The sequence below is a fragment of the Chionomys nivalis genome, chromosome 13 (assembly GCF_950005125.1).
Source record: "Chionomys nivalis chromosome 13, mChiNiv1.1, whole genome shotgun sequence".
Classification (NCBI taxonomy): Eukaryota; Metazoa; Chordata; class Mammalia; order Rodentia; family Cricetidae; genus Chionomys; species Chionomys nivalis.
The window spans coordinates 27,350,847-27,365,716 of record NC_080098.1 but is presented as its reverse complement, the minus strand read 5'-3'; the positions used below and the strand labels follow the sequence as shown (position 1 = coordinate 27,365,716).

Here is a 14,870-nt window from a genome sequence, read left to right as displayed (position 1 = left end):
TTGAGAAATGTTGCCCTTCCATAAAGGAAAGTCTTTGCAAAGTCAGAACCTTGCCTCTCCTGTGTGACCTCATCTCCAAGAGGCCCTTATCAAATGCAAGGCTTTGTAATGGTTCTTTTGACACTATTAGAGCCACATCAAGATAAGTTTAGGAAAGATAAAAATCTCTCACACCGAGTTCTTAAAATTTTTGAAACAAACAAATGTCTTGTGGCAGACATTCTGAACCTGAAAATCTTAACTGACCCAGTATCCCCAGGACTGGGGCATTCCAGCAGGTATAGAGTGAACTGGGGGTGTCCGCTGTATTTATTCCCGTGTCGGCCCTGGGGGCAGGGTGGGGGCAGGACCTACTTTAGTTTTCGTTGACTTTCCTTGCACAAAGTAAGGGATTCACTGTGATATTTTCATACTTTCCTCTCCCATTACTCTTCCCCCTATGCTCCCTCCCGCTGACCACCATGGGAACCATGTTCTAAGAAGCCGGTAGTTTTACAGTTGCTCATATGCCAGCACTGCTGGGAAATTAGACTCTTTACTACATAGTTTTTAAACCCAGAACTCTTTGCTACATAGTTTTTTAACCTGTACTTAGTTTTTTTCCAAGGCATCAGTTTTAAGGAAGAGTGTCCCTGTCTGTAACAGTGCTAGAGGTAACTGAGGTAGGTTCCTCTGTTGTTCACCTAGGCCTCCTGTGGGCTTTAGCTCTTCCTGAACAAAAAGTTCCAGGGCCTTTTTGAGTCAAAGCAACCTGCACGGCTCAGGCGGCAGCCTAGGTGCGCCCCTCTGGCAGTTATCTGGAGTCACGTGGGGCCTGGCCCCGCCCCGGAGTCCTGAGGTCTGCGTGCGTGCTCGCTGCCTTAGCAGAAGCACGGAGCTCCACCGCGGGTAGGAGGCATGGGCGCATGGCTGCCGGGCCAGGCTGAGCACTGGGAAGAAAAGCCGGGGCGCCTTGGAAGTAGTGCCCTACGGGGCTGACTCTCAGGGGGACTAACCCGAAAGGTTCGAAGGCACACTTGTAAAGCATGGTGGCTCATGATGAGATCGGAGGTCTTCTGCCCATTAAAAGGACGATCCGAGTCCTAGATGTTAATAACCAGCCCTTCAGGGAGCAGGAGGTAAGAGAAACAGATCGATCAAAGGAATGTTTTCCAACTCCGCAGAACTTCTAAGACTTTAAAATTTTACTTTAAACTTTTAATCGTATTAAATCTTAAAATGTGTAACTTTTTAAGCAAGCCTGAAATGTGTTTAAGAACTGTGGTCTATGTTTAGGCAGCTTTTTTGTATGTAACATCGCTAGATTGTGTACTGCTTACATACAAAGAAGATTTAAAATACATATGCGTCGCCGAGTAAACATTTCTCATGTTTGATATGACTGTGCTTTTATGAGTTGTCTTTGTTTTTAACTTACATTACTAAGTCTAAGGGACCGCTTTAGGGGAGGAAGTAAAAATAAGAATATTTTCCTCTCGACGCTGGTGGACAAGTGAGTAAAGCCTGACCCCGGATTCGTGTTCCTTTTCCTTTCCACACGTACTTAGTTCAGTTTTCCCTGTGCCCTTCTTCTTCTGAAAGAAGATTCAAGCCAGTGGAACCCTGACACTCAGCCTGCCTTGCTTTGAAATCATTTTGACTTTCAAAAGTCTCTATGAACGTTTATGAAAAAAGTTATCTTACGCACTTCATGTAATCTTAGCAGTTGATTGTGTCTCTCAGTGTCCTGCTTCCTGCTCACTTAGGTGGTAGAAATGGTTATGGGTTCAACTAAACAAATCTCTTAATGGTAGTGATGTTTTTTGCCAAAATAGATGTAATTGTCTGTTTTAAGCATGAGCAGTTTGTTTCGTGTCTCAGGGAAGCTGTTTGCTATATATACATTTGGGGTATTAAACTACCATCTTCAGAAAATGCCTTTATTTGGGGGCTGATAGTGAGTTTTACTATTTGGTTTTGGGTTGTACTTATGTTTTATAAAATGAATAAGCATTTTCTTGGAAGAGAATGTGCTTCATACAATGCCATGACTGGAAATACTCAAAGTAGCTATCTCTTGGGCCATCAAGGATGAGCCTTTTGGTTGGTGAGACAGTGTTCTCCAGGGATGGGGTTCAGACTTTAGAACTGTCAACACAGCCTTAATGACTTGAGTGTAAAGAGAGGCTGCTGTGTAATTAAATGTTGGCTTCATCTTTCTCAAAAAAAAAAAAAAAAAAAAAAACACTTTTTTTTTTTATTCTTTTTCTGGTTTTAAAATTCTTGCCAAATGAGAAATTATGAGCAATCCTAAAGGAATAAAGCGAGACACATTCTTTTTAAAGTTTTATTGGACTCTAAAATATGCCCAGTAATGGCATCATTAGGTAAAAAACTTTACAAAAGCCCACTTCACGAAGGGTTTCATCCAGGCTGCTGTGTTTATAGAGATACATCCCAGTCAGACTTTAAAGGAGACTTCATTTTCTGTTTATAGACATTCAGAAAATATTTTGGCACATAAAGTGAATGGAGGTGAATTGTGAAAATCAGTAACTTAAAACCCCAGGGTCAGGCAGATTTCTCTGGCTGTCTAAACTAGATAGTTGGTTAAAGATTAACCTGCGTAAATAGAATAGCCTTCTGAGAGCAGTGTTTTTCCCTTCCATGTGAACTTAGCCCTCATAAAAGGTTGCCTACGGAAGTTCCTTTAGGGTAAGCCTCCTTAACACTCTTAGGTTCCCAGATTTGCTGCTTGTCTTGAGGGGAGAGTGTATGGTGTCAGTGTCCATGGATGTCTTTAATCTGTTTATGTTTGCTGTAATGAGCTTCCAGCACTCCAAGCAAGTCGTCACCACCACCACCATTATATAATTAAGCCTTGCCTTTGGAGTTGTGGGTGTGGGTGTGTCTGTGTGTCCCTATGTGTGGGTGCCTGTGGGTGTGCACTTTTATCACCTCCAGATGTCCCTGCTGGGTCCTGTCTATAGGGAGAGGTGAATGTGGGTTTAACAACACTTGTAATACAGATGTTCATGTCCTTAATAAATCCATATAACTAAAGTGGTTCTCTTGGACCTGTAGAAGAAAAACTACTTTTGCTTGTGATTTACACAGTTCACGTTATAACCCATGTTCCTAAAGATAAGGATTTTTGTCCCTGCTATTATGGTGACTCTTGAGTGCCTAATCCATTTCACTTCTCCACAAAAACTTTTATGTGTGATCTTGTCTTCACACAGCGTCTGTGTCCTGAGACTGACAGCAGGCCATTTCCAGTGTTACACTTAACTTTTCATTAAATTTCCTTTGTTTGAGTAGGAGTCCCCAAGTGGTTGTTCCACCATGTTTGCCATTTTTGTTTACATGTTTTATTTTGTTTTGGTTTTTCTCAGGTCACTCAGGCTAGGCCAGGTTGTCTAGAACTCTTGGCAATCTGTCCAAATCCACCAAGTATAATATACTTCCTTATAAATCATTTTAGACTTTACAGACTGAATAATGATATCCTTTGTAAAGAAGAGAGATTGTAGCTAGTTTTAAAGAACTAAGAATGTGTTTAGCCTGAAGAAATGCATGAGCGAAATCTGTATAAATTATAAACTATAAGTGTGTTTTTACATCAATCAACATGTTGTTACCTAAGTCTAAATGCTCTAGTGAGAGGACGCCTGCCTGACACTCACAGGGGCCTGGGTTGGTCCTTAGCACAGTACTAATCATACTTATGCTCCTTCACTTTAAACACGATAGAACTTTTCATTACTAAGAAATTAGTAGTTTTACAATAACTAGTCTTATAAAGACAAGAATCTATCAGTTATTTTATTTAGTACGATAATATCAAAAATCCCTTTCATCTTTGTTACACTGACTTTTACTTTCTGACTCCCTGGGAGGTACACCTTTCTAAGGACCTTCCACTGGAAATTAAAGATTTGGTGATTTACTGGGAAGTGAAATTTTTATGCTTTGAACAGGGAAGAGGTGCTAACCTCTGCTTCCCAAAGCACAAGAGAGTCGTGGCAGCTGCTTTGTGTCTGGTTAATGTTGGCATATCTTGCTTTGTGAGGTAATTCTATCTCCATTCAAACAGGAGACTCTTTGTGCTGTCTTTACTAAATGGAAAGGAATGCCTCAAGCTGCCCTGCACACGCTTGTGTCACTCAGTCAGCGCAGATGTGTGCTGCAGACATTCACGCATGGCCTCCGTCATGCAGCGTGTGCCATTTCACTACCCGTCTCAAAGGCTTCTTTCTCAGCTCATCGTGCTTTCATAGTTTACATTTTGCTTCGCAGTTAGTATTTGGAGGAGGGAGGGAGTGGTTTCCAACTCTGTCTCTTAAAGCCTCCAAAGTTGAATTCCCTTTGAAGTCTCTCGGTCATTGGCGTTGCTTTTTGTGTGTGTGTGCCCACATGCCGCTTGGGCTGTTTGACTCATTAAGTTCTACCTACTTTCAAACTTTTCTCCCAGTTCGTTCTTACATTATAAGGTTATTTTTATACTTTTTAATTTAATGATGGTCTCTTTTTGAGACAGGGTCTCTAACCCTGCTAGCCTACAACTCTTTTGTAAACCAAATTTGCCGTGAACTCAAAGAGATCTACCTGAGTCTACCTCCCAAGTGTTAGAGTTAAAGGTGTACACCACCATGCCTGGCCTTGGTGATCTTAATGTAATTTTAAATTATCCTTCTGAACTCTCATCAGAATTATTTTATCATGTTTGACACTTAAAAGGTCCCATATGCAAACAGCATATGCTCCCCCTGTAGATCCCCTTATCGGGAGTTCCTTATCTCGGTGACTGTCTAAAGTCATCTGATGATATGTCCCGGGTGTCTCACACTAACTTTGTGAAGTTTTGAAATCTATGAATATTAATGCATATTTGCTATGCGATATTTTAAAGGCTTTGCTGGTTCTTAGCCCAGACAAGCGAGGCTCTGGCTGGGCCGTTACAAGAGCTGGAGCCAGGATTCTAGGCCTGTCTAAACCTAGGAGTCCTTTGAACCTCCCCTCTGCCTGGGCTTGAGCATTCTTTGACCTAATTCAGTGTCAGACATGTTTAAAGGTGTCCTCCAGCTAAAGTAGTTAAGAATGGAATCATACAATACTGGGACAGGGATGAGACATTGGTTTTCTTAAGCTGTTGTTATTTGGTATTGTTCTAATTTAACCTGAAGAACAACAGTCATTTTTGTAGTTCCCTGTCTCCCTGTCTTATACAAACACTGTTTTGTAAGAGGGTTTAATTTTGTCTGGGCTTGTATGAAATCATTACACCTCAACACATATTTATTGTGATCTGTTCTGTTTTCCCAGGAACCAAGCAATAAAAGAGTTCGGCCTCTAGCTCGGGTCACGTCCTTGGCAAACTTAATCTCTCCCGTCAGAAATGGAGCCGTCAGGCGCTTTGGTCAAACCATCCAGGTAAAAAGGAGAGAAGGAAGAGTGTGCTTAGGACGCTTTTTATGGACGCCTACAATTTGTTTTCCTTTGAGCTGTACAAACATGTTTGCGTTGTTATACATCTTACCAGAGCAGTGTTTGTATAAGCTCTGTTCACTTGGATCCTTTGTCAAAGGCTCCTCTTAGAACATTTTAATTCCCCAAAACTAACTGGAGTAGTTTTGCCTGTTAGATTAAAACTTAAATGATTGCTTTACATACTGAAATATTCTTTAAAAATGTGTTTTAATTTGTTATAATGTGTTTTTTTTTTAATATAGGATAATTGTTGTAGCCTCCAAATCTCATTTTCTCTTTCATTTGCCTCTTTTAAGTCATTTACCCTTCGTGGTGACCATAGATCCCCAGCCTCTGCCCAGAAGTCATTCAGCAGGTCTACAGTCCCAACACCCACCAAGAGAAGAAGTAGTGTGCTATGGTCAGAGATGCTAGACATCAGTATGAAGGAGTCCCTGACCACTCGAGAGATCAAACGTCAGGAGGTATGCTGGCACTCAGTACCCAAACCGTGTTTACTGAGTTACACCAAGAAAGAAAAGAGTTTTTAAATGCATGTCTTGCCAGAACAAATAGAAGCTAATTTTCCTATTTAAGCAACTGTTCATAGCCACCCAGTCTGTAACAATTTGTAATGGGTAGTGCTCATCAGATTCAGCAACTCTGGTGGGTAAATGATAGGAAAAAATGCAAATTTACTTGAGAATCCATCTTGAAGTAGAATTTTCAGACCAGGTCTCTTTAAAATAGCTGTTTAAAACATCAAGCACTGTAAATATTAATTGCATCATTTTCATTTCTGACTTCTTGTGTTTCTGGCTGTTTTTAGGCAATATATGAATTGTCCCGAGGCGAACAGGACTTAATCGAGGACCTCAAGCTTGCTAGGAAGGTCAGTAGGCATTTGACATGTGCCAGTCTTACAAATGACATTTCACAGCTTCTACAAGGTGGTTTCTTAACCTTTAAAGTGGAAAGTAAAAGCATTTTAGTGCTGAAGACATCTCTGACTTGAGATTGAAGCACAGCTTTTCAAATGTGACCTCTAGTAAGCCTTTAGGGATGAACATAACTGAAGTCTCTCCAAAACTATGCCATTGCTATGTAGTTACTAGGGTGCACTCAAGGACAGGTTGCTCAAGTGTTTTCTATGCCCATTCTTTGTGTGATGCTTTCTTCTCCTCTAATAGGCCTACCATGATCCCATGTTAAAGTTGTCTATCATGTCAGAAGAGGAACTCACACATATATTTGGTGATTTGGACGCTTACATACCTCTGCATGAAGGTCAGCTTTGCTCTTAGTTTCCATTTGTCTCTGACTAGAACTAAACACATGTAATTTTAAGTTAATAATAATGTGGTACTTACCAGTTCTTTTTCAATAAGCATATCATTGCTCTTTTTGCTCTTGTACACTTTTCAGATTTGTTGGCAAGAATAGGAGAAGCAACCAAGCCTGATGGGACAGTGGAACACATCGGTCACATTCTCGTGAACTGGGTATGTCAGCAGGTCATCATATGTAACAGGACGTGCTGCAGCCTGGGATGTTACTCCACTAGATTCTAAAAACTGTGAAACACCAGACTCCAGCAAAGTTGTGATGATACGAGCTTATAATCTTGTAAAAAGTACAGAGCTTGATTGTGTTACAGACCTGCTTACAAATAATGTCCTTGATTAAGCAGAATTCCCATAATGCTATGCATCAGTCTCTCATGTACATGCCTGAGTGCCTGCTGTTGAAGGAGAATTCCTGGGGACTCAGAAATGAAGGCTGTTTCTATGTTTATGACTGCACAGGAGAAGGAGCCAGGCCCATGGAGTGTCAGGATTGTGAGGCTGGTGATAGAAGCAGCTCGGGTGTCTGGGAGCACAAATGGCTGACATCTTAGTGAGGCGGGAAAGTAGAGTCACGAGTCTTCAGTTGCCCTGTGAAACACACGTGTAGCTGTGCTGTCTGTTGTGGTTTGTGCTCTTCGTTTGCTCATGCACCAGTCATAGCAGCGTTGTGTCGTGCTTTGTTTTTAATCTCCAGTTACCAGGCCTGAATGCCTACAAAGGCTACTGTAGTAACCAGCTGGCAGCCAAGGCTCTTCTGGATCAGAAGAAACAAGACCCAAGAGTCCAGGACTTCCTCCAGCGCTGTCTGGAGTCTCCCTTCAGTCGAAAACTAGATCTTTGGAGTTTCCTGGATATCCCTCGAAGTCGCCTCGTCAAATACCCTTTACTGTTAAAAGAAATCCTTAGACACACTGCAAAAGACCACCCAGATGTTCAGCTGCTGGAGGAAGCAGTAAGTAATAAGCAAGTATTCCAAGTTTGGCATCAATCACCTTAGAAAAGCATAGCGTGATCCTCTCAGTTCTCACGTCATCAAGAGACTAGGCTTGAATCTGGTTCCTTCCACTGTCCGGAGGCCGTGGAGTAGTCACTCAGTGTGGCTGGGACTGAGTCCTTGCGTGTATAATGTAGAGACTGGCTGGGCTGATTTCTAGGATCCATTCAGGCTTTAGATTCCATCCTTTGTGAATATTTTCTGTGGAGGGAGGGAGGTTGACATGCAGCAGCTGTTCCATCCGCTCTGTTTTCTTATCATCTTTAGGTATTGATAATACAAGGGGTTCTCTCCGACATCAACTTGAAGAAAGGGGAATCCGAGTGTCAGTATTACATCGACAAGCTGGAATACCTGGACGAGAAGCAGAAGGACCCCAGGATCGAAGCGAGCAAAGTGCTGCTGTGCCATGGGGAGCTGAAGAATAAAAGTGGCCATGTGAGTGCTTAGAATACGAACCAGAAGGAAGCCATTACTTCCCTTTTCCCAGCCTGCTTAATTTCCCGTACAAAATTATGAGGCAGGTTTGTAAAAATAAGCCCACTGCTCGCAAGAAGGTTGCTGCTTGTTTATGTGACCAGCTTTGGTAAAGCAAGCATTTGGTTTCTGAATAAATAAGAATAAAATAATACTTAAACACCTCGGCAAGTAATCATTCATATCCAGTTGTGAGCTGTAAACCAATGTGTGTGGCTGGGGTCTCCTGTTAATGTTTCATAAACACACACCTCAGGAAGTGGATCTTTTATAGTGATGTTAGTGGTTTTAACACTGAAATTCTGCAGCACATTAAATAAAGCAATTTTATTTTTTAAATATTAATTACAAAAGAACCTTCAGGATAGGAGTCAGGAATGGTATTTTTGTTTTATATGTACTTTCCAGTGTTGTATGTATAACTTGGGGCTGTTTAAGAACAAGAACAAGTTGAAATCCAGCCTATCTGATTTCTATCCCAGGGCCTAATTGTTCTGAACAAACAGGCTTCTGTAGACAGATGAACCATGAACACTGTAGCAGCATGCGGACAGTACTGGAGTTTCAGACCTGTTCCTGCTGATTTGCAGGTCTTGGCGATACATCGTGTTTACTCAGCTGTTGCCTAACCTGGTCAGTGTGGCCCAATGAAAGAAAAGAACTTCAGGTAGCCTGAAGTTTAATGCTCCAAGTAAAACCCACATGGCCTTGAGACCACTATTTTATGATGCCATTTATAAAGGAAAATCAGAACTCTAAATGTCAAATCCAGTTCTTTAACAATCAAGTTCCTTACTTAGGAAGTTTGGGTTTTTTCTTCATTTCTGCAGAAACTGTACATTTTCCTGTTTCAAGACATCTTGGTTTTGACTCGGCCTGTCACACGAAATGAGCGTCACTCTTACCAGGTTTACCGGCAGCCAATCCCTGTGCAGGAGCTGGTGCTGGAAGACCTGCAGGATGGAGATGTGCGCATGGGTGGTTCCTTCCGAGGGGCTTTTGGCAACTCAGACAAAGGTAAGATATAAGTTCTAGAAAGTTCTCAAAGGACCCAGACTGGGGGGTGGGAAAGGGCTGAAGTAGAATCACCGCCCGTTTGAAGCCATTCTGGGCTACAGAGAGCCCCATCTCGAAAAACAACAGTAATGAGAAGAAACAAATGTACCCAAATGAAGTTAGTCTTGACCCTTAAGTATAAGAATAAACTCGTTCCCCAGTTATGTACTGGCACAAAATTGAACTTGGTCAGGGACCTCTAGCTAGTGGCCATCTTAAGAGTGTGTATCACATAAATACTAGAACTTTCCTTAGATTATATGACCACTTTCTTAATCTTGATTCCTTTTTTCTCCCTTCAGCTAAAAATATCTTTAGAGTCCGCTTCCAAGACCCCTGCCCAGGCCAGTCCCACACACTACAGGCCAATGACGTGTTCCATAAGCAGCAATGGTTCAACTGTATTCGCTCCGCCATCGCCCCTTTCCAGCGGGCTGCCAGCCCCCTAGAGTTGCAGGGCTTGCCAGAGCTGCATGAAGAGTGTGAGGAGAACAACCCCCCAGCTGGCAATCTCCAAGCCCAGCGAAGGTCGTCCATGGTTCCGGGGCTCATGCAGGTAGACAGTGAAAGTGCGCTGGAATGTGGCTCCAGTGTGCAGACAGAAGACACCAAGAGCGGGAAGGCACACCGAGCACAGCCTGGCTTGCGAAGAGCAAGGGACAAAGCCCAGTCAGGTGGCAACAGGAAAGAGACTCTGGTGTAAATGTGTGTTCTCTGGCGGAAGGCTGTTTATTTATAAATTTGTACAGTTTTTTCTTGCAGTGGGAGCATCCTAGGGTTACTCTGTACCAGCTGCAGTGTGTTCATGGTTTGGGATTCTCTCTCTCTTACTCTCTCCCCTCCCTCCCCCCGTTATTGTCATTGTCGTCGTTGTTAATGGCAGCTAAAGATATACAGATTACTGTTAAATTGCAGACTTTAAAGAGGTATTTTCATGGATTATTTGAAACATACCAACCTGGTATTTTTTATCAGAAGAAATATATATGAAACCAGTGTTGTCCTGACTCTGGGTTCACCTTGACTTCCCAATTGCAACCAAATGTGATATTTACAGTGTTTGCCAAACTTAGTTTTGTAAATGCTGAAATTCTGTCAGTGTTCCTTGTTAAACCTCAAATGATGAATGAAATTTTAATAATGACACCTACAATCTACATGGAAGATTTTTGAGTTTGAAATATTTCCATATTTACAGTGAAGCACTGCTTCCTTGGAAAGCAGTCACCAAACTTGGTGTGTTTTCCATCTTGTCAACTGGAATGCCTTGTGTCAGGTTTTCACTGCACATTCCTCAGTTTTCATTCATTTATTCTGCCAACTATTTAATTTTTTTATTGTAAAGTAGTTTTTAGTATTTGCTTTTATTTTTTTACGTTGATGCCTTTTTCAAAATTGGCATGTCCTTAAAGTTTTTCTTTCTGATTAAAGTGTGTGTGTGTGTGTGTAATCGTATTAATTTTACTAAGTGAAACCAAGCCATAATGTTGAGCCAATTAAGAAAACTGCAGTTTTTACAGTGTATCATGTCAGGGTAGTAAAGACCCATGGGATGGCTTAGTGTACTCTAGACTACTGAGAGGAACCACAAGAAGGACTTTGGTGAAAGTTTTCGTGTTGTGTGGAAAGCAAGAGAAGGCAGGAGACTGGAATAATGAAGAGAAGGGAAGGAAAGAGGAGTTCGTCCAAAGTAAAATGTCTGGCTGGGCCAGAGGAGCAGAGGGTGACAGGAAAGTCTGACCCGACAGTGTGTAGGAAGTTGTAGAAGGCCAGAGGGGGCGCGAACTGTATTTGCTTTGGTTTCTCATACCTGCAAATACGGAATTTGAAAAGAAACTGTAAAACGTGTTGGAAATTTGACTATGTTAGGTTAATTCTGGTTGGATTTCTTTGTTTCAAAAAGAAGCTGGTGATTCTTCACTGCAAAATGTTTGTGTTAGAAATGTGGTCATGCTTTTGAGGGAGGAGGACTGAGGTCCCATGTAAGCCCAGATTTAAACTGGCGATCAGTTCAAGTCATCGTTAACCGTTATGTGAAATATATCTCCAGTGGAAATGAAAATTGGAAAAGGCTGTAAATAGAACAATCAAATGATTTCTTTGTATAAATGAATTATACAATTAAAAAAAGCACACACATAATAACCCAAAACATTTCTTGCCTGGTTGATATTTGTGGGGTGGGACATCCTCTGGAACTTGATGATTTAGCTTGGGGGGGTAGGTCATGCAAACCTTACAATGGTTAAGGAAATCCCAAATAATTTACCCTTTTGAAATTCATTGATAAGTAAGAAAGGACAATAGTCTGAAATCTTGTGAGCCCTGTGATCTTAAAGGACATAATGGAATCAGAAGTCACCATTGTATTGCAGACAGCTGACATCTTCCAGATATAGTAGTAAAGCAAAGAGCAATGCCATCATTAATTTGATTAAGCCCAGATTCTTATGTCTAGGTTTCTCAGCCTCCTCACTGTGGAAATTCAAATTCAGATATGTCTCTTACACCTGTGGTGGGATCTGCAACACCCAAAAGCAAGGAACTGGTCCCATCGAGTTTAATTCCTGTCACAGTGGCCTTGTTCAGCTTCCGGAGAGTTAGAGAAGCAAGTGGTTCAGATGGTGTAAATGGAGTGATGTTTTATCTAAAGGTGTCTTGCTTTGCTTCTCTCACGGGAGAAAATAAACAGTAATAACAGGAGCTGAGGATTCCTCAGGAGCAGCTCCTCTGTTGGGCGACATTCAGTGACCTCGGCTCAGTCCTCTGACTTGTCTGAGCATCACCAGCAGTCAGGAATGCTTTAAGAAATAAGAGTGACTAGGCCTCGCTCGCATCATTTCACTAGATCCAGATGCTGGAAGAGGGAGCTGGCTGTGGATTATTTGGTTATATAAGGGCATTTTCATTCAAGTATATGTGACGGTTTTCCGAGATAGTCTTTCTGGGGATCCCTGACTGGCCAAGAACTCACTGTGTAGCCCATGCTGCTCTTAAGCTACGGTGGTCCTCTTGCCTTTGTTTCCCAAGTGCTGGGACTGCAGATACATGCCACCATACGCAGCTCTGATCATGGATGTTTTCCCTTGTTTCCTCCTGGTAATGCTGATACTATGATGACCTAGCCGATCTCTGTACATAAATGATAAATTATATCTTAATGTATCTGTCCTCTTACATTGCCTTAACTCTTTTAGAGTTGAAGCTGAGGTTTCTTTCTTAGCTCCCCCCAGTGAGCTATAAGGATAATCTCTTCCTAGGTACTCAACACTCTGTCAGGGTGTGCGCACACAAAGTGATAACGGGAAACCAGTTATCTAGAGCAGTTGTGATCACAGCATCCCCAAGTCACAAGACTTTCCTACTGACCTGATGGGCAACTTTTATGCTAGCTAAGTCTATTTTGTGTTTAATATTGTGAGTATGCAAATGCAACACAATACTTATTTCAGATGTATAAGCAAGGTGATAGCTCAGCCTACAAACCTAACGTCCTTTGTCCAGAGCACCATGTTCCCAGGAGAGGAATGTACTAGAATATGAATCTCCCTAGATCTGGAGGGAAGCTAGAGCTTCTGAATACGGAGTTTTAATTTCCACACATCTAGGCCACCTCCAGCCAACCACAAGACACAGACCTCATGTGCATGTGGTATTCTAGTTTGCTTCTGTCAGTATGATCAGCAGCGTGATCAAAAGTACCTTGGGGCTCCTTACAAGTCCCAATCCGCCATCGGGAAGCCAGGCCAGGAGCCCACATCTGGAGGCAGGTGCTAAAGCAGATGTGGAGAAATAACTGCTAGCTTTCTGGCTTGTCTCCATGGCTTGCTCATCCTGCCTTCTTATGTAACCCAGGCCACCTGCTCAGGTAGCGCCACCCACAGTGGGCTGGGCCCTCCCACAATCATTAGTCAAGAAATGCCTGGCAGGCTCATCTGATGGAGGCAGTTCTTCAGCTGAGGTTCCCTCTTCCCCGGTGACTCTAGTTTGTGTCAAATGGACGGAAGCTAACCAGCCCGTGGTTACTCATATGAAGCGATAACTTAAAATCACTTAAGGACCTGTTTATCTTGACTGTTTCCAGGAAAACATGTAGCCGTACATACAGCTTAAGAGCCTTGGGTATTTCCCACAATCCCTCTGAACTCATGTTCAAATCTGCCCATGTCTTTCCTGGTAGGACTCTGGGAATCCTATAGAGTGAGGATTTGTCTTTCCCATACTTCCAGCATTGCCCTACCCTCACTTTGTAAATAATTGTTTGAAATCTATAATCTTCCATGGTCGAACCTGGTCTTCTAAGTCATTTGTGACACATTTGACTGGTCCAGATATGATTTCCTCCAAGATAACATAAAAATAGAAGTGCATTTTTCTTATTTTATAAAACTGAATTTGATACCAATGTCCTCTGCTTTTGCGGAAGATGGACTGCTCAGAGGGTGATAAATATGGATCTCTCCCTGGCCACGACTAGCCACAGTCTGGCAACCACAAGTGATTGCCACAAGGAACTGATTTCAAAGATCTGAATACAGCTGAGCATCAGTTAGGATGAAATTACAGTGAATCACCCACAGCTTCGTGATTCTTTAAAAAATGAATGTGGGGCCACGGAAGTGGCTCCATGAGTAAAGGCACGTGCCACCATGCCTGACAACCAGAGTTTGATCCCCAAGATCCATAGAGGCGAAGAAGAGATCCAATTCCCACAAGTTATCCTCTGGCTTCTACAAATGCATCATGTATATGCGTGCTCAAATATATAGACATATGCATACACACAAAATAAAAATAAATTTAAATTTTAGTTAAACATTTTACTCCATGTCGAATATTTCAATGCACCTAATATTTCCTAAACAGTTGTGTTTAGGAAAAGAAAAGAAAGGAGCATCTCTCCTGCCTTTTCCTATGCAAACTATCACTTATCCAATGAGTAAGGAAGGGAAGATCTACACGGCAGGAGCCTAGCTGGCTAAGGGAAGAAGTAATATCCCTGTCTAATACCTTCGTGAATAATGGATCTCAGTGTAACTTATAAAGGGCCTGACACAGGCAAACAGGGCGCAGCCTCTAAGCAGTCCTGCTGAGGCCGGGCCTGATTGAGTCCCAAGAAAACTAAATCAGAATTTCTTCAACAAAACAGAGATGGGGTGGGTGGGTAAGAGGGGGAAGTGGGCAGTAAATCGAAGACTTTAGGAACGTCAAACAACTACAATGCATCAGCCTTATTTGGAGCTAAATCAAATTCTTGAAACATTAAGGGGTTTCCGTATAACCCTGTACTCTGCATTTGACTGGTTCTGAGTCTTTCGCTGTCAGTCAGCAAGGCTGGCTAGGTGGTTTCCTGGTCCCATTACACACAGGCCACCAATGGAGACCAAACTGTCTCAAGATTCGGATCCCAAAGTTCTGCTGCCTGGTTGCCCCTCCAGACCCTCACTCTCCCCAACTTGTGCTGATGTGTAGAGTCTAGCAAGTTTTCATTGTGAATAGTCCTCCCAACCCTGCTCTACTGTGTCCAGATAGATAGCCAGCAAATGGCC

The 14,870-nt window shown here is 42.3% G+C and overlaps 1 protein-coding gene across 2 annotated transcripts in view; it reads left to right on the top strand.

Annotated features, from left to right (window-relative positions):
• Nucleotides 1-11,467, top strand: part of Net1 (neuroepithelial cell transforming 1) — a 35,864-nt gene extending 24,397 nt beyond the window's left edge. The window contains exons 1-10 of one of the 2 annotated variants that reach the window (XM_057788001.1): nucleotides 869-1,118; nucleotides 5,305-5,412; nucleotides 5,766-5,933; nucleotides 6,278-6,340; nucleotides 6,639-6,735; nucleotides 6,874-6,950; nucleotides 7,489-7,746; nucleotides 8,056-8,226; nucleotides 9,096-9,282; nucleotides 9,624-11,467. In XM_057788001.1, coding sequence (XP_057643984.1) covers nucleotides 1,026-1,118; nucleotides 5,305-5,412; nucleotides 5,766-5,933; nucleotides 6,278-6,340; nucleotides 6,639-6,735; nucleotides 6,874-6,950; nucleotides 7,489-7,746; nucleotides 8,056-8,226; nucleotides 9,096-9,282; nucleotides 9,624-10,024 — 1,623 coding nt within the window. In that variant the 5' untranslated portion in view covers nucleotides 869-1,025 and the 3' untranslated portion in view covers nucleotides 10,025-11,467. Of the gene's footprint in view, nucleotides 1-868; nucleotides 1,119-5,304; nucleotides 5,413-5,765; nucleotides 5,934-6,277; nucleotides 6,341-6,638; nucleotides 6,736-6,873; nucleotides 6,951-7,488; nucleotides 7,747-8,055; nucleotides 8,227-9,095; nucleotides 9,283-9,623 lie in introns of those variants that run through there. The other variant, XM_057788000.1, reaches the window with a different exon arrangement.
• Nucleotides 11,468-14,870: the final 3,403 nt, after the last annotated feature.